Consider the following 20682-nt stretch of genomic DNA (forward strand, 5'->3'; position numbering starts at 1 on the left):
ACTCAGATTTGACAGGACAGGTTTTAAGAAATTAAGGCTACTTTATGGAGCCAATAAAGCTCCTCAGAAAAATCAACTTGGCACCTTGCTTAAAGGTTCTAGTCTTTTTTTTTTTTTTTTTTTTTTCTTCTGCTTTTTGGATTTACTGAATGACTGCAGTTCTTTTTTTTTTTTTTTAATTTTTAAAGATCTTATTTATTTATTTATCAGAGGGATAGCACAAGAAGGCTGGGTGGCTGGCAGAGGCAGAGAGAGAAACAGGCTTCTCATTGAGCAAGGAGCCCAATGTGGGACTCGATCCCAGGACTCTGGGATCATGACCTGAGCCAAAGGCAGTGGCTTAACCAACTGAGCCACCCAGGCATCCCTCTAGTAAAGCAGTCTTAAAAAGAGCTTATATGGCCAATCACTATTCTCGCTATACTTGTGTAAGTACTCAGGCCAAGTTTAAGGCACACAAATTAGTTTTACTGTGATTATCTTTGATAAATATCAGGGTAAGTATAGAGAGAAAAATTATGTTTGAACTTCTCTCTATATTAGATTCTAATCCTATATTAAACTGTAGTAGATCCTGAATTCTTCTGTTTTTCTCAAATATCTGTCTACCACTCTCCAAACTAATGTTTCCAATTTTTTCCCATGCTTTTGATTTGGAACAAAGACTGCCCCTGAACCTCTTTCAAAGGAACTATACCAGCTCCTCCTTGTCACCCAAATGACAGCCAGACTTCAGGGGTTTGAATTTTGGACATACGTCCCATAGCTAAAGATGGCTGCACCTGACATCCTGTCTTGTATAAACCCTGGAGATTTTTCAATCAATGGTAAAGAAGTAGCAGACATCAAGGCAGACTACTTCCACTCAAGACACCACATCAAGACTTCATACTTTAAACATAAAGGTCTTTCCCTCCTTCTTTCCTTTACCTTGGCATTGGCCTAGAAAAATAAATCCATCACCTCCCAGGCTGTGGCTAAGGGGGATAAACTCTGGAATTTAAAATGTTTTTTATTGTTTTGTCTTTTTTCAGGCAAAAAACCTAACTGATTCCTGATATCTCATCTATTTATAGCTCATTACTTTCAGGTTTGGGCTTTGCATGTAGGACTATATATACAAACTAGATTTATTAGAGAGAGAGAGGACAAACGCAGGAGGAGGGAGAGGAACAAGCCGACTCCACAATGAGCATGGAGCCGGATATGGGCTCGTTCTCATAAACCTGAGATCATGACCTGAGCCAAGAAAAAACAAGAGTGGGATGCTTAACCAACTGAGCCACCCAGATGCCCCCATAAACTAGATTTATTATTCTGCCTCTCTCGTGTTGTATAATCATTTAAAAATTCTGTGCCTGGGGGCACCTGGGTGGTTCAGTGGGTTAAAGCCTCTGCCTTCGGCTCAGGTCATGATCCCAGGGTTCTGGGATTGAGTCCCACATCAGGCTCTCTGCTCAGCAGGGAGCCTGCTTCCCTTCCTCTCTCTGCCTGCCTCTCTGCCTACTTGTGGTCTCTCTCTCTCTGTGTCAAATAAATAAAAAAAAAAAAAAAAAATTCTGTGCCTATTGTCTGTCAAACATCTGCAGAAATAACCTATCCAATAGGGTGATGCTGTCTCAACCTTTCAAGATGATCTCTAATGCTTACACCCTCTTTAAGATATAGTCTTTAAGTGGGAAATGCCTGAGAGTTCTCCTTTCTATCCCTTGTTACTCAAATGTGGCCTTAAATGGTTTCCAATAACCATGTTCTTTCCTTGCACAGTGGGACATGACAACCAGGAAAGGTCCTTCCCGGCACCAAGGGACAAAAATCACTAAATACAGGAAACCTGACTCTTGATGGGCAATGCTTTCAAGGAATGTTTAAAACAGTACCTCCCAACTTCCTTTTTTCTTTTCCAGGCTTGCATGTCCTGAATTGCAATTCCCAAATTAACTCATTTGCTGCATGATAACCTTTGTTTCTAATTTGTTCAATTTTTGAGGTTGACACTAAATACTCGATCTCTGCTTGGAGCGGAGAATGCAAATCCAGTAAGGAGACAGAAGGGGAATAGAAGGATATCACTATAGTATTTTCTGTATACTTTCCCAAAAGAACTGATATTACATCATTTTGACTAGACAACACTTTGCTCTATTTATTCCTAAAAACGCAGTATTTTCTTGGAGATTGGCAACATGAAAGGACTTCTCCCCAGGTATAACATTTACTGGCCAATGTTTTATGGATGTACGAGTCGAGAGAATATTGTTATTGTGTATAGACTTTGGGGAATGTCTTTGGCCCAAAGGGAAGATATCTTCAGGAACCTAGGAGATGAATCTGCTTGTCAGTGGCAAAATGCCTACTTTGGCTACTGTGTGGTAAAGCTTATGGGATGGGAACTGGGGGATGGTTTGATATAAACAAAATTTATCCAGCCTGATTTAAAGGAGAGGGAGGCAACTCTGACTCTTCTCCAAGGACCATCCACAAAGTACAAATATATCATATTAAAATTTATCATGTAAAACTGGCAGTAATTTTTCTGAGCACCATCTCTAAGGTATCTGCCACATACCTACAGCTGCACACAGACTCAGGGGAGTGCTACTAAAAAGTTTGTAAAGAAAATGTAATATCTCAAAGTGTCCCCTGCTCCCAATTCTATACTTCTAGCAATCATGAGATAACTAGAGTAAAGAGCTAACTACCCAGGCTTGTTGTGTTGCAACATCTTTCCATTATCAGTCAATATTTTGGCAACACCATGGTTATATGTTGGGATACTAAGCAGTGGGGGAAAAGCATCTGATTAAGGAATCTGCTACCAGTCTATATAAAGAACACATGAAAAAGGAATAGTTTTTCTAATGCTCCAAGTGACCCAATATAATTAGATTTCTTTTCAGAGCTTATGATCACATATCTTTGGTTGGTTGCATTGAGACCTAATTTTAGATCTAGGTTTTTACTATATTTTGTCCCTAATACCTCGTGGATTAATTACCACCTCCTTTTCTTTGTACTAATACAACTTACTGTTTTTAGGACATAAAAATAAATACACAATGATCCTCTATTTTTGGGTAACCTAAAGAATACAAAACAAATTATTTGTCCCTTACAATGCAGTAAAAAGTGAAAAAAATATATTGACGAATGATTTTTCTTTGTACCCTAAAACTTAGAATAGAATGAAGTTTTTATCCCATGTCAGGTTGCTACAACTGAGATGCATCAGTAGGAAATTTTGCCACATAATCATGGAGGTCAGATTCTTTATTGTTACTTTGTTTCTTGTACTCTGAAGCTTTACTAAAAAAGGCCAGTTCTCCTTAGGATAAAATCAAAGTGTGTTCACCAATGCAGTAAATAAAAAGTTAAGTCTCACTTTTGATACCTGATGTACATTGCTGAGCTACAACATTCATCTACAACATTCATACACAAAATGATTGATTTAGGAGCTTCTGTATACTAAAAGGTTTCCATAATTTTAGGAATATCAACTAAAATTAACAAGTTCTATGTAAGCGTCAAACAGTACAAATATGCTAGAGACATTTATAATGTATTATATCCAATTATGTCGGCGGGCTGTGAATCATATCCAATTATCAAGATGCATAAGTGCCTTTTATGTGACACTCAAACATCATTAATTTTGTGCTTAGCATAAGCTGCTCAAATGGTATGATTTCAGTAATTTCTAGCATCGATATTACAACATCAATATAAATTCAATGCAAATTGGAAAATGAACATCTTCATCTTGTTTATATCTGTGAAAAGGTATTTAAAAACACAGGAGCACGCTGAACCAACACTTGCTATTGAAAAAAAGAATCTGGAATGTATCACAGAGAACCTAAATAATAGGAATCAGTACACAAGGCAATTCCGGAGAAAGCCTAGCTAACCAGCCAAAGCATTCTCAGAGGCTCTCTTTTCAGGTAGTTACTGAAGTAAAACCAATATAATTGCTGTAAATGTGAGAAATGAACAAAACAACATTCTTACCTCACAACAAACTGGATTGATCAAATTCAGTCCTTACCACAAATTGCCCATTTGTCTTAGTATTTATAAAATGGATTCCTTGTTTGGAATATCTCAGTTTAGCATACATCTAAGTCAATTAGAAGTTAAAATGTTTTTATACAAGTAGTTTTACAGAATGAACTCTAATAAAAAATGTTTGACTTCTCATTTAATTTTTAAAAAAGTAGAGCTCCTACATACGGCAGAGTAATATGTTTAAGTAATTATATGTCAATCTTGAATTCAAGCAATTAAAATTATTTTAAAAATCCATAGAAACTTACCTCAAAGTCAAGGTCTGAATATCGTGATTTTCTTCTCTGTAAGATTTTTTTAAAAAGAAGAAAAATCAATATAAAGTTATGTTTAGTCATTCAAATAAAATGAAAATTATTTTCAATAAAATGTCCTGCACATCTTTATATTACAAGTTTTCCTTCACAGAAGAGTATGTTGAAATTTTTATGATTTCATCTCTTTCATCCAAATGATTTCATTCTTATTTTGAACTTCCTTTAAAATGGAAGAATATAAAAATACAGAGTACTTCTCATCTTGACCTCTTAACTCTAATTTTTCAGTAGGAATTTTTTAATATAAATTCACACAAAACATTCAATCTTGAAGGAGACTTTACGTCTGTCATAGCAAAGCTATGTTTTTTACTTTCGAGACACAAAGGTTTAAAAGCTATGTACAAAAAAAATCATCTAGTCCTCTCAAGACTTCTGGTAGCCTATCTCCAGGTTTCATTTCTACCAAAATCTCTCTGGCCCTCTGAGTCCTAAAGTTCTATATGTCTCAACCACAGATTTTTTAGTTTTTGACAATTCTCCATGATAGGAAATTCCTAACTGCTAGTTCTTAGAAGCAGAAGTATTCTAATTTAATAAAAAAAATAATGATGATTGTCCAACCCTAGAGAAACATAAATGTACATGTCAATATCTCAGTGTTCCTCTATGCCTCTGACTCTGTTAAGCAGCTCTTAATGCTAGTTACAGATCAACAGGTATTAATAAAATAATTAGTCAATAAGCCTGATAAATCAGGAAATATTACTTGAATAAAATTAAAGTGACTGAATATTAGTGTAGGAAAGGTACAGTTAGCATATACTCAGAGGGATTTGATATTGAAGGAGATATCTGGTAAATGTAGAAAGCGTCTCCCAAATTTTTAGAGAGCAAAACAAGTTTCCAATATGAGGCTTTTTTTTTTTTAAATTTGGATTTTTGGGGAGGAAGTGGGGGTGAAACAAAAAATAAATATTAAAAACAAGTAATATTTAGGCAGTTGAATATCATGTAAACCTTTAGACAAACTTTTTAAAATTTTTCTTTCACTTTTATCCCAAAACTTACCTTAAGTTCAAAAACCTATCAGGAAATCCTACCCATGATAGTTGATTCTTGTAACTGCTAAATAGCAGAGACAGACAGGCACTAACATAGTTTATTGAAAAACCTGTCTACATTTTTGCAGCTAGAGTTACAACATCACTGTAGAACCAGAGCCTCCCTATGTAACCAACTCCCCAAAGCATGCTTTACTAGATAGAAGGGGATATTCTAAAAGAAAGGTTTAAAAAAAAAAAAAGCCTAAAAGTTTTTAAATTTATTTGATTTTGGTGGAGCTGGATTATAGAATCCAGGTTTCAAGTATGATGATGGAGAGCACTAGGAAGGAGATGGCTTTATTAAGTGCAAATGGCACATTGATGTCACTTAGGTCCTTGTCTCCAGAATCACTGTAGCCTAGCTGTGGTGACATCCCAGAAGGAGAAAAGTGTGTAGCAAAGTGTTTAACCCAGGCCTCCTTTGCCATCTCCTGCCACTATTGTTCACTAACAGTGTTTTATAGAAAAAAAAAAAAAAAAGCAGGCTGCAATGTAGCACATCACACTTTGCTGCTGTATGCTAGACTGAATGTCAGTGTTTCCATTCTGGTCTTGAATGCTTTGCCTTCTTGGCACTGTGACTCAGCAGGACGTTTTTGTAACTATACATTAAGCAAAATTCTTTCCTTAATACAGCAAAATGCAAACATGGGAACATTTTAAGCCGTTATTATAGAACATTAATCATGAGCTCTGCGTTCCACTTGAAAATTAAATGGTGAGATCCTATGGAAAAGGGTCCGCTAGCCAGCAAGTAAGAGGCCCTTCTGCTGCACTCATTGAGGGGTTCTCTGTTGCCAACGGTCATAACAACTGTACCTTGCTCTGTTTCTGAATGCAAAGCTGTGTAGCCTAAGAACTGGAAATGCTGATAGACACATGTTACCACAGGCCCCATATTTTAGGAACAAGAACAGGAGATGGGAATCTAGAAGAACACTGGAAAGAGGTTCTGCTTCTGACAGCTGATGTCACCTATGCACCTATGTTGATATAAAATATGAAAAAGAAAATGGATATATTTTTATAAATACATTTCTATTTTTAAAAAAAATATTTTATTTATTTATTTGACAGACAGAGATCCCAAGTAGGCAGAGAGGCAGGCAGAGGGAGAGGAAAGGAAGCAGGCTCCCCACCGAGCAGAGAGCCCAATGCGGGGCTCAATCCCAGGACCCTGAGATCATGATCTGAGCCAAAGGCGGAGGCTTTAACTCACTGAGCCACCCAGGCACCCCCCATTTCTCTCTTTTCTATCTAATTTTGTGAAAATTAAATTCTAACATAAAGGTATATCATAACCAGCTGCCTTGAAGGATTAGAACAAGAAATAAACAAATGAAGCACACAGATTTCAATCAAAAGAGCTTAAAGATGGTGGTAGTGGGGATAAGCAGTGAAGACTTAAAAATTAGAGAATGTGAAAAATGTGGCAGATTTTCAGAGCCCCTGGGAGGTTGAAATTTGTGTCCTATTATTCATATGCCCACAATACTGACCAAGTATACCAACCTTTCATAGTTTATAAAGTGCTTTCACATTTGCTACCTGCCCTGTGGGATGGTCAGGAAAGTATAATTTTTTAGTATCTATTCTATGAATTAGGGACACTGAGGACCAGTGGAGTTAAAATAACTTGTCCACTTAAAAACTGGGTAGTAAGCAAATGAGCTGGGATTCACACTCAGGTCTTCTGACTCTAACTCCTGGGTTTTATCCACTATCTCTCAACTACTTGCTCAGGGGTAAAAGAGGTAATATTTTGTAGCTAAGGTGCCTGTGATAATTTGTTGATTGTTACTAGAGCTCAGCAAGAGTAACAATGGAGGACCCAATCAATCCAAGGCTGACAGCAGTGGGACCGAGATGTTTTTTAGCCATAAAGTAAGTTCAAGTAGATTAACTTTCACTTGTCAATTATATTTAAAAGAGAGAAAAAAAAAAAGCATTCAACATGTTACTTCTTGAGAGAAAATCTAATGGCAATATAAAAGAATTGTGTTAACTACAATAACTTAAAAACCATTTGAACATGGGATACTATATAAGCAATCATACAATAACACATAATAGCTGACCTCCACTTCCATGATGTGCCTCCCATTGCAAAATCAAGTTTATCTTAAAGAGGATTCTGGCACTGGGAAACCATGTTGTCACAAGAACCAGAGTGTTCAGTTCTGTTATCCTTGGTATACATGCAATAAGCTGGAAAGTCTTTCAAAAAGTACTCAAGTTCATGGCAACTGTGACTGACTGACGTTTATTCAAATGTCCCTCTGAGTTTGCTGGGAAGTTATTGTAAGGTACAAAAGTGGTTAGAAAAGGTGGTTATACATTTAAAAAATGAAAATCTAGGGGCCTGGGTGGCCCAGTGGGTTAAACCTCTGCCTTCAGCTCAGGTCATGATCTCGGGGTCCTGGGATCAAGCCCTGCGTCAGGCTCTCTGCTCAGTGGGGAGCCTGCTTCTTCCTCTCTCTCTACCTGCCTCTCTGCCTACTTGTGATCTCTCTCAAATAAATAAAATCTTTAAAAAAATGAAAATCTATTATGAAAAGTGATCAAGTCATAACAATTTTTTCTGATAAAGTTGACAGCTGAAGGACTGCTGCATATAAATTTAAAATAAGCCAGGGTGGTGTTAAAATACTTTTATGAAGACACAGATTCCCTCTGTCTCAGTTTCCTCAACTTCTCAAATAACTTAATACAAAGAATCTTTTTCGTCATAGTAGGGGATACAAAAATCTTTTCAGGTCTTCTATGTGGTTTCCTTTTCCTAATTTTCCACTTAGAACTCCTTGTAACTTGTATTCTATCCCTAACACTTCATTCAAATTCTTCTAGTTAAAAGTCTCAGATGAGCTCCACCTGGTCAATTTCCAAGGTCAATTTTCTGTCCTTAGCTTGCTGGACTCTCAGAAGCTTTTGAAATTTAATCACTTCCCCAATAAAACACATGATCTTAGCTTTTCCTTTTCCTCTTCCTATTTGCTGTGACTCATTCTCAAGTCACCTTTCATTTTCCCCATCTCTCACGCTGCATATCAAATTCACCAGCAAGTGGTATCTGTTCCACCTCTGAAATCTCTCTTGATCCGTCCACTCTTCTCCATCTTCACTATCATGTCTGTGGTCAAAGGCATTCTCCTGTCCTGTCTGGATAACTTCAGTAGCTCCCTAACTGTCCTCCAGATTTCTGCTCTATCCCCTCTGCTAATACCACTGAATCCTAGTCTTTCCCTCCAAAACCATGGATAGATGGATGGATGGATGGATGGATGGATGGATGGATGGATGGATAGAGAAATCATGCCCATCTTTCACTTAACAGTCCTTTTTTGCTTCAATTGTTTTACAAGGCTCTCCAAAATCTGGCTTTTTCTTCCTATGCCAATGACATCTTAAGGAGCTCACCCGCTGTTATACAGGACTTCTGATCCTCTGCAAAGTATTCCAAACTCCTTCCTATCTCTGTATTACAGTTTCTTTTCCCTAAAACATCCCCGCAACCTCCAGACAGAGCCTCCTAAGCCATATTCCTTCTTAACTTCACTTCATACAGCACTTTGGGAGTCGTCGACCCCCTTATCAAGTCTCTCCCTCACATTCCATGGTCCCGACCCAGCCCAGTACACTCTTACAGATTGTTTATTTGTTACCAGTTAATTATTTCTCTCTTCCATACGGCTTATTCACCACAGGGATAGGATCCACATCTCTTGATCACATTTATATCCCTAGCATCTACCACAGGGCCTGGCCCAATAATTCACAAAATTATTGATGAATCATTGGAGGAGGTACACGACAGCAGCTAAACAAGTCCAAAATGTGACTCATTTCTTGCTTTTGTTTTGTTGCTGTTTTTCTCATTCTTTGGGAGAATATGGATAAGCAGGCAGACTAAATACACAAAGAAAACCATTATGAATGGATTAACTGACAGCCAATTAAAAGACAATTGAGGGGAATGCAGGCTTATCACTAATGGAAGGGAAAAAAGTCCAGGATGATTTAAGAGTAAAAAAGCACAAGAGTATGAGGCCACACAGAGGAATACTTAGCAAGTATAGGCACTGAGGCATCTCTCCATATCTAAATCCTCTAGAATAATGAATAGTTTCTCAGAGGGAATAATTCATTGTTTGTGTCACTTCAAATTAAACTGGACCAGACACTAGAAAATTCACTGCAAGGAATAAATTGCAGTGATTAATAAATGGCAATATGACTGCCGTTACAAGTTTTATTATGGAGTGAGCCATGAACATACTCAAGGAGAAATCTTTGATACCAAATCCATTCAAAATATCTGTGAAAATAAAACCTAAGGATAATTAATTTTGAAAAATGACTTTTATTTCAGCTAATTTTGTTTGCATGCCTTCATAAAAGACAAAATTCCCTAACCTAGGAGCAAAAACAAAACAGTTAAGAAGGGGGCGTCTGGGTGGCTCAGTCGTTAATCCTCAACTCGGGTCATGATTCCAGTGTCCTGGGATTGAGCCCCACATCAGGGTCCCTGCTCCCCAGGAAGCCTGCTTCTCCCTCTCCCGCTTCCCCAGCTTGTGTTCCCTCTCCCTTTGTCTCTCTCTGTCAAATAAGTAAATAAAATCTTAAAAAAAAAAAAAAAAACACACACACACACAGTAAAGAAGGGCAAGCCTTCCTTTCAGCACAGCTATGTGAGAAAAAAAAATGTTAGAAAAAGTATCTTCTGTTCAAAGGTCAGTTTTATAATGGTATCTGTTAGTGACAGTCTCCCAGCTCCCAAGTGAGGCCGTAATATTTTGTCTAAAGCCGTAAATATTGATTTAATATAGCATTCAAGCTTCTTCACAGAAATTCAAGATATAATGGTAATGAAATAATAACACAACCTTACATCTGAAATGCTTCTTACAAGTTTCAAAGGGTTTGCACATCATTATCTAATTTGATCCTCACAAGAGCTTTATGGGAGGCAACTGTAATATGACATTATAGCTAACATGTTTTACCTTTAAAACCCATTATGGTGAGAGCTCTGTAATCCATGTCCAGATAAACTGGAGTATAAAAAGGGAGCCTAGAATGGCATCCCTTTCTACCCATATATAAATTGAGGGAGACTTACCCGACAACGTTTTCAGATATATTGTTAAGTTTATACTGAAATGGTCTGAAAAGCTGGAGTAGCAGAACTTTCTGGTCTTGATAAAATCATGTAATCTAACTCTGATTACTCATTAAGGGTTTCCTCAGGAATAAGAAAAATTAAGACACAATTTGTCAGGAGAGTAAGAGGAACCATTCATGTATTTCATCTGAGCAAAGTGTTTCATAAGAATTCTAGTGATAGTGGAGCTGAGAAGCTACACATACAAGATCACAGGTAACCCAGAGATTAGCCAAAGTGAATATGCCTCCAGGCTGGACAAAAGGAGATGGCACTCTCAACTAGGCTGAGGGGCTGAGGCCCCTGGCCAAAGCCAGAAACGTTAAGAAACTGTAGCTGAGGCACAAGATGGTGTCCAAAGCAGAATGGATGAGAAAGGGAGAAATATCCTGGGATTCTCTCTTCTGCCTGCCTCCAATCTCTCCCCGGCGCCCCCTAGTGGCCAATCTCTCCCAGCCAGAAGCCCCGGAACCTGCCCTGGCCCTCAGTGACACTGGTGAAAAGGGTGCAGAATGGACTGTGTGCCAAACAGGCCCAGGACATTCGTACAAACTGGGAAGATTTCTGAGTAAGGAAGTGTTTATTATTTAAATCTAACAGCTACAGGCTGTGGAATAAATACCACTGCTCCAAAGATTCAAAGTAAATTCTGACCTTACAATGACATTACCTAGAATCTTTAAAAAAATAAATAGAACCACAGCCCAAAATGTAAACTACATTTCATAGGCCTCAAAATGGCTTAAGAACTATATGATACCTTAATCTTTTTCCCACGTGCTCCATAGCACGTAGTGGTTACTTGCTTTATATAAACACCGAATATCAACACATTCTTTTCATTAATTGAAGGTGAATGACTTGAGTACTGGAGACAGTTTCATTTTTCTTTTTTTTTAAATTGTTTTAAACACATTTATTTGTTTATTTTAGAGGGGGGCAGAAGGAAAGGGAGAGGGAATCCCAAGCAGACACTCTGCTGAGCACGGAGCCCAATGTGAGGTTCGATCTCATGACCCCAAGATCGGGACCTGGGCCAAAATCAAGAGTCAGATCCTTAACTGACTGAGCCACCCAGACAGCCCTGACAGCTTAATTCTTCTTGACCTTAAACTGCTTAGAGGACATTGAGGACTGGAGCCAAGGTGATATAGGATTTCTACTATATTCAAATCGCAATTATCCCATAGTTGTGGAAACTAAATCTTTCAGACACTAAAATTTTCAGAATTGCTCATCAAGCCCCTTCTGAGAATGTATACAGTTTGGAAGATGGAAGATAACACACTGTAAGAAAAAAGAAGGTACTATGAGGCAGGGAGACAATCTGGATAAGCTCTTACACAAGAAACTTCATGCATTCATCAAACTATTTTATACTCAGGAATTGGGAGTTCGTTAAACAAACTCCCCTGGAGGCTAGAGCCTTTTCTGCTGGCACTGCCTTCAGGCCTGGGGGGGCCTCTGTCCTTTTCTGTTGCCTCCTGCTTATTTGAATAAACACTTCTACACACTGACCCACTCTGGCTTTCATTTTCTCCCCCTTAAATCGTGTTTCTCCTTGCCTTCTCTTCTCCTTACGTACACCACATTCTGTGCTACAACTGGTAGCTTTCATCTCCCCCTCCTTCTTCCCCCAACCCCTCTTCCCACCGTGGCAGTTTGTGAATCTCCATTCCTCTGGAGGAAACTTCCTGAAATCACATGAACATCGTTTTTATAATACTCTTGAAAGGATCCTAAGGCACCTGGCCATCCTCTGCTGCTGCAGCTTTTCAGGCTGGGAGCCCCCATGGCTGTGATCGTCCTTCTCACTCAGAGCTGGAGTCAACTCAAACGGATCCATGGTTTGGGCCTCATGTCATCTACATATTCACCCACTTGCATCTTCACATTGTCGTCTTTTTTTTTTTTTTTTTTTAGTTTTTAATTTTCAGCACAACAGTATTCCTTGTTTTTGCGCCACACCCAGTGCTCCATGCAATCTGTGCCCTCTCTAATACCCACCACCTGGTTTCCCCAATTCACATTTGTCTTCTAAAAGACTCCAGGCACCTCCTGGTTACTGTTGATCCCCTCTTTATGGAGATAGTCATCTTCTGGTTCTTTCTCTAATGTCAGGATATCATCTTCCTCACTGGTTGGCCCTGCAGATACAGTCTAGCAGAGCTGATAACTCAACCTGACAATGCACCGCTCTGCTCATCAGGAAAGCTGCACGGCCAGTTTTATCTTCACGGGCCAAGGTCCTATCTCCAAAATCTGTTAGCTATGTATACCTAAACTTTACTCCTGTCATGTCTTTATTCACCATAAGACCACGTGTCTGTCAAGGGTAAAAACAATCTTTAAATTGCTCTCCTGCTAATGTCCAGACACATTACTGTCACTTTTAGACAGCACAAAACTGATCAGGACAGAAAGATTCTTTTCCTAGATGTGCTATGCACTTGCTCTGTAACCTTGAATAAATGACTTTACTTCATGGATTATAACAACTTATCCATTGCACAGAGGTGTTGTGAAGATTAATTAATTCATGTTTTTAAGGTGATTTGAGGATCTGCTAATGAAAGATGCTATATAAATGCTAATTTTTATTATTCATTCCCACATCTATATATTCTCTTTCAGCTGTCTCCTAAAATGGTCACCATAAGCAATTACTATTAAACTCTTTCAAAGAATGAAAATGAGGAAGTGAATTTTCATTTTGAATCCTGAATTTCCTTCCTTTTTAAGATGTAAGCCTTATGATCTCTAAGTCATTTAAATGCAGATCTTTTGGCTGAATCACAGTTACATATGATGCTTATACTTAATAATAAGGATATGGAGATTTGGAAAAATTACAAACTGAACAGAGCAACACTTGGAAATTTAGTCTATTGTTCAAGCACACATGACCTGTACAACATTAAACCCAGAGACGTTTTTAGGCTTTTAGATGTAAAGCATTTTTATAATAAGATATTTTAATGCAATTCCATTCTAACCCCTTGAGCACATTTTAAAGAGCCCCTTTATAGAAAGGACTCATATGGTCATTACAATTTTCAAGTAGTACATCAGAATTATGATTACTTATGTTATATTATTACATGCACACTGACTGAAAATCCTTTTGAAATGTTTGTGATTTTGCATACATATTTGGTAGTTTGTGCTTATGTGAGTGCACTGGAGGTGACCTGCTAGTCTCCGGGATACACAAGTTAGAAAAAGAGAAATAGTAGCAAGTCTGCTAATTCAGAAGGACAGAACACTTTTGTCCCATGGTCGTGGGAGCTCCTACCCGTCTACAGTTAACTTGGCCTCACCACCCCTATGCTTTTGGTTGTAAGGGATGATCCTTTTCAGAAACCCTAGTTCGTTTAAGATTGATCTAGAATCTAGGGGTTCGATCCCATCCACTTTTCCATTTTCCCCATCTAGAAGTTCCTTGATCCAGTTGGGAAAAAAATCTCAAAATCACTCCACTCATCAAGTTACTCTAGTTTCACATGATCTCTTTTCCTGTTGACCTAGCAGAAGGAATGGCTTTGGGGGGAGAAGGGAGGGAAAATTATCTCTGTGCACTTCTGAACACAAGAACATACGATGATCAGCATATTTCTGATGAAAAGGGTAAGTGACAAGTTATAGTGTCTTTCTCTTAGTAGTATCTTATGAAATGACCCATCATATTAAAAACAATTGGCAATACGTGCAAGAGAGTACATGTATTGCATTGTATACTAAAATATGTTATATATCAGCAGTAGGTTTATAGCAAAATTTCAAGGTACAAGATATAAAAGTCACAGATAAAACTAACATGGTGCATATGAACAACAAAAAAGACACGTTCCTTAGGTCTTACTAGATTAATTGTAATATAAGATGAATGATATTGATAACAGTTGATTACTCTGTATTTCATTTTATGAGTTGAAAAGAAGCTGAGGAGAATTTGCTTTTATAGAAAAGCCATGTGGTTGGACCTCAGAGCCCTGATTCTTAATCTGATTAATGTACATCCCTCCCGAGAGCTCACAATTTAAGATAAAAAATTTTAGTGGTCATCATTCTACAAGAGTGGAGAGCAAAACACTTACTCTGAAAGATATCGATCTAACATAAAAATAGCATTTATAATCAGTGTAATGGAAGACTCCACAGAAACATTCCAATTTTTTTATTTTTAATGGATGCCCTCACACAGAAAATCCAGACTTTAGTTTAAGTTTGTAATGCCATCCATGAACTACTTTCACCACCAAAAGGATCTCTGGTACCTGAGAAACATCAGGAGGATCTTCTATTTTTTTCCTTTATGAGTGCTCTACTTGATTCCCATTATGAAAGAATTTTGATTCACATCCTTTTAAATATAGAGGGCTCCCCTTTCAAAACATGATCTTGAGAAAAAGCATTCTGATGTACTACTGGGGAAAAAAAATATGTCTAGAATCTTAACCCCAACATGCCAAAAATTTTTGTATGGTACATAACTGGAAAAGGTAATGTGACACTTCTCCCTCAATCCAGTGTCCTATGAATCAATTTCTCAAATATCAAATATTTCAAGTATCAAGGAAAGGCTTATTCTATTGCTTACCTCTAATGAGCTCATTGATATCGTTGACCCAGTTTCACTTCTTGATAGTCCTGCATTATCATCCAACTCAGAGGCCATGAAATTCTTCACAGCTGTGCGAGGCTCAAAGGGCAAATTCTGCATGTGTTCCTGGGGTGCAAGGTGTTGATCTAAGTTCATATTGAACTGGTCCATTACAGGGGGATTCATGTTGAATTCGGGATTCACTTTGTAGTGCAATAACCTTTCATGTGGCAAGGTTTCCATGCCAATATTCATTTTGCTTTCCTCTTTCATTGATGGCTGAGTATTTACAGAACTTCTGGGCATCACGATATAGTCACTTTCCATCATTCTTTCTTGAGGATGGACCATGTCCATATCTGCTCCTCTCAAATTGTCATCTGTACATAAGTACACAGTTCTTCGCAATTCACTGTTCTCTTTTTTCAAACACTGATTGCCCAGCTCATTCATACTCATGGGCATGTGCATACCCGTGGGTTGCTGGATAATGACTTTGGAAATGACGTTTCCAGGCAGTGTGGAATAGCTTAGCCCTTCAGGGTTTGTTCCCTTTTCTTCTTCGTCATCGTTAAGAGAAATCCTAGAGAGCGTTCCTGTTATTGTTGCCGCTCGGCAAGGACCGATATCCTTATGAAGAACTGTAAATTAGGAAACAAAAATTCACAGAAGAGAATTAGTGAGTTTTTAGCTTTTCATTACTGCAGTCTGCCATCGCTCTATGAAACAATATCTTTAATCAAATTAAAAAATAATATTAAAATAATTACATATCTATTGCTTGCGGATGGTCCAGATTACTCAATCACTCTTTATTGATTCTGATATGCTTTTATAGATCTCCAGCAGTCCATAGCTAAACACATCCGGAAGTTGTCTAATGGACTTTCAAAAATCTCCATACCCTATTCTTAAACAACTCTGCATAGCTTTTCAGGGGAAAGGCAGACACCAGAGAAGTTTCTCCACCAGTCTTTTGTAAAGAGTTTTATGAAATCATGGATATAGTCACATAAATTTCACTTTTTCTCAAAGGCTCTTCCCCTAAGGAATTCTACAAGTTCTATTCATTAAAATACTTCTTGAAAGAGGTAATCAATGAGAATTTCATCATACTACATTAGAAATTCCTCCAAAATTATGCACGTTGAAAATTAATGAGCATTCATCTATGAAGTCCATATGGTCAAGGTAGATACAGGGTTCAAAAGTTTTTATCATCTTCAGTTCCATGTGGAGAAAAAAAAGAATTTCTTCACAAGATCAATCCATATGCTCGAATGCCTTTGGGCAGGAGGGGGAGGGTTTGAAATTGCCACTGACTTTAACCGTATGAGCCTCTGAAAACTCAGTTTAATTTTAAGCCTGCAAAATAATGACTTAGAAAAATTGAAAATGCATGATGACTTGTAGTAAGGGAAGGGGAAGAAATGAAAACATAAACCAAATCAAACAAAAACAAACCAATGAAAGAATTCAGAATTTTTAATTAAAATGGATTTTATCATTTTTCTCCTGTCTCTAGCTAAGAAGAAAGTCACACATTATGGTATTGAAAACATATAGAAGAGCACTGTAGGTTGGCTCAATGTCTGCACTTAATGTTGTTCTACCTACAAGGCAGAGCAATTGTCATTGAAAATTTCATTAGGCAGAGACGACTGTAAAGTATTTGGTTCATTGTTTCCTCATGAAAAGTTGCAGATATATTGAAACTTACCCATTTTTATCCAATTTTCAAATAGCACCATAATGATTATTCATTAAAGCAGAGGTTAAAAACCAGAAGATTACGTCTTTCCTGACTACAAAGAAGAGAAGCCTTCAAAATTATTTCAAAACATGCATCATTCAAAAAAAACCACACCATTCATGTAATTATCTTTTATCTTTAGAGATACTGTATTTAATTATTGTACTAGGTCTTCTTATTTCAGACACTAAAAATCACATTAAATCTATATCTACATATAAATTTTTATTAATCCACATTTGGTTGTAAGCTTTTGTATTTATTATACAAAAAAGTAGAATAATTCAGTTTAAAAAAAAGTTACTTCCCAACCTCAGATCAGTAATGAACTGTGGTTGCCAGGAAAAATTTACATAAAATCATTAAGAGAAAAGTATGTTAAATTAATAGACTTAATGACACTTTAAATAAAATACTTTAAAAAATCTCCAAATTCAGGGAAGAATATTTTTAATCTTTAACTGCATGTAAAAACTAATCCAAAATTTGTAGCAGTACAATTTAAAGGCAAGTTATGGGAACTGGTTGGCATATATAGCTTTACACTTTTATGAATGTATTAGAAACTATAAAGGAAATTTTTGTACTGAATATTGATTTTATAATCTGTATTTGTGCAAAATTCATTTAGCTTTGTATCAATTAATATGATTTGTAGTCATAGTTCCCATATTTTTATGACATGACACAGCCATCTTTACTGAAAAATTGAATATTTTAAATATTTGAGGAAAGACAGTTATTATGTAGTGTCTACTCCATATGAGAGGTATTTCTGCCTCTTAGACTTGCTTAAAATGGATATCCAAATTTCAAATGGAAAACTAAACAAATGCATACCACCTACACATTACAAACATGATGTTAAAGTGATGGGACTTTTACGAGAAATTAATTAAGTTTAAAAGGCAAAACATACATACTAGCACAGTAAAAGAAAATGCACCTAAGTATTTTGCATAATCAGGTATGTATTCCACCCTTTGGGATAGTGAATTTCAACAAAATTTAGAGGAAGATTACTTGGAGTCCATGAATTGAAACTTTAAAACTGAACTGAACAGAAACCTCTAGGGAAAATTTGAGGCAAATTCCTGATGAGCTCAGTTAAAAGGGGCACCGACAAAAAGAAAAAAGAAAATTACAAGACTATTTTTGAACAAAATAACGGCTCAGGAACACTAAATTCCAGAATGCCACAAAGTCTGGAGAAAAAGGGTAACTTAGCAAGAGAGCAGGATGAATACTGGCGGATGAGACCATGGCTTGGGGAGGATGGTCTAGGACAGCGGCTTTCCGACATCAGCATGCACTCGAGTACCGGGACAACTGGCAAGGACATGGGTAACTACACCCGCCCCACAGGAGATCTGGGGCCTGAAAGTGCACACTCTGAACAGGTTCCCAGGTGCTGCTAACAAGGTTGGTCTGGATAAAACTACTTTGTTCCTCTCCTGGTTCTCTATCAAGGACAACTATAAAGAGTACACCAGAAAAGGCTGAAAGGAAGCTAAACTACATGTGGGAAAATAGGAATTAAATGAATCACTAATTATTTTAAAGAAACTCAGGCTTCTGGAACCCAGACAGATCACATCCATCTTAGAACGCAGATGTAGAACCTGGCACCGTAGCCAGTGATCTTTGAGAAATTATTGAGGGCAGACGGAGCAATGGAAAATGTTTTATCAGTTGTCCAAAAACCGAAATGGCAGACTTTGGAAACCAAACACTAATGAGGCTGTTTCTTAGCAATATTTTGTTAGCTATTCAATAAGAAAGAGTGATTCCTAGCCCCCTACCCCCAGACCCAATGTGGGTTGCCAAGTTATGATAGTTATTCTACCGCTCGGCTATGACTGTACTCTACACAGAGAATTTTCACTGAATTCAGAAATGAGACTATGAACTTGGTCTCTCATGTTTTTGTGATTATGACAACTCTATGATCTTACAACCTGCCAAGATGTTTCATGTTTATGAGGTGAATCTGAAAAGTATTCTTAAAGGGTGGTGGGAGGTGCCCTACTGAGCTCAGCAGGGTTCTACACCCTTTCTCTTCCCATCCAATTCCCCCACTAACAGTGTGAATAGATATTTAGAAGGTATTTTCATCAAATTTTCAATGGCCCCAAAATTTCCAATGGATAGAATGCTAGCCTGAAACTAGCAAAAGAGCAAACAGAGATAAATGCAAGGCCAGATTTTTCTTCCAGGAAAAAACCCAGAACTTTTACTCCATCCTCTACTGGTAACGTCCTGACAACTACAAGAAGTCTTGACAAGTTGACAGTAGTAACAGCACCAGTTGTTATGAAATGCAAATGTAGATAACATTAATATAAGTAAAGAGCCAAGTGTGAGGAATGCTGAATAAGTGTGTACATTTGGGCACCATAATTTAAAATCTACTGACAGACTGGAGGCTCCACGGGCACCGTGCCTGCCCGGGAGGATACTATGAGCAATGAATGAGGAACCATGGTTTGTTGAGTCTGGAGAAAAAGGGCTTGGACTAGACTAAATGGGATTTGCTTCCAAACATCTGGATATTTGGATAAAGTAGACAGCCACTCTGATTTTAGAAGGCAGTGCTCAAGTCAATGAATACAACATAAAATAAGGTATATTATTATATCTCAATATGCAGAAACATTTGCAACAACTGGAATTATCCAACAAATGGAACACGTAGTTTCCTTTGAAACTCTTGAGTCATCGACTCCTGGTGAAAATTTAGCCCCAGGCTGAGGATAACCATAAGGGACACCATCCATGGGACCCTAGCTCTCTAAAGCAGAGAGCACTGAACAGTTTCTTCTGGGCTCTGCTAAGCAGGTAGCAATGGCAGCAGCTAGGATGCACACACACACACACACACACAATGTATTTCATCCTGGCAACAACCCATAGTCCACAGATGATGAAGTGAGGCACACAGAGGCCAAACTGACTGGCCTTACCCCTGACAACCAGAGAGCAGTGGAATGGAAGTCTTATGTCTCCAAGTCCGTGCTTTCCCATTGTCACTGTGCTTCCTACGAGCCATTCTTCGTTTCTCTGTCAATCCTCATTCCCCCTTCAGCCCTCATCCCGCCCCCTCTACCACGTTCTGCTGCTACAATGCTTTCCTTTTGAGAGATTCTATTTATTCATCCACATGAATAGGTGATGTGTAAACTGTGGCATTTTCATTAAAATCAAAATCATAAAAGTGATTTCACGTCCCTCATGATACTTTCAAAATCCAAATATTCTTACCTGATCGACAAGCAATGTCTACATCCTTTTCAAAGTCTGTCTGTAACAACAAATCACAAGGCATAGAATCAACCTTTAATGAAAACCTTTAATGTGACTTTTACTAACTAGATTAAAGTTTACAGATACCTGACTAGGCAGTACTAGATTATTGTTTTGTGCAAAAGAATTTTCTTGAGGAATAATCAAATTGTTTTCAAGCCTGTTTGTCAGAGACCAAATGTAGAATTAAAGCAGTAGAAAACTGGCATAAAATTTTAATAAAGCAATACACTACTCACTGTCCTCTTCAGTCAGGAGACTGATATCATCTATAAAAGGATAGACCTTCAAGATAATTTCTTAAACCACAAAAAAATGTGTATTATTATGAACATAGTTAATAAATGTCTTTGTTGAACATAGTTAAATAAATGTCTTTGTTTTTTATAAAGTATTCACTTTGAGTACATTGTTTATAATGTAGTATCATA

General features: G+C 37.5%; 1 protein-coding gene across 4 annotated transcripts in view; it reads right to left on the bottom strand.

Moving 5' to 3' along the window:
• ADGRB3 (adhesion G protein-coupled receptor B3) overlaps window positions 1-20682 on the bottom strand; it is a 726064-nt gene that overhangs the window by 20373 nt on the left and 685009 nt on the right. For all 4 annotated transcript variants that reach the window (XM_045069381.1, XM_045069382.1, XM_004769290.3 and 1 more), the window contains 3 exons: window positions 20210-20249; window positions 15193-15836; window positions 4317-4352 (listed from right to left, as the gene is read on the bottom strand). In XM_045069381.1, the coding sequence (XP_044925316.1) occupies window positions 4317-4352; window positions 15193-15836; window positions 20210-20249 (720 nt within the window). The remainder of the gene's footprint in view (window positions 1-4316; window positions 4353-15192; window positions 15837-20209; window positions 20250-20682) is intronic.

This window comes from Mustela putorius, unplaced genomic scaffold (genome assembly GCF_011764305.1).
Source record: "Mustela putorius furo isolate JIRA1106 unplaced genomic scaffold, ASM1176430v1.1 tig00003927_pilon_pilon_pilon, whole genome shotgun sequence".
NCBI lineage: Eukaryota > Metazoa > Chordata > Mammalia > Carnivora > Mustelidae > Mustela > Mustela putorius.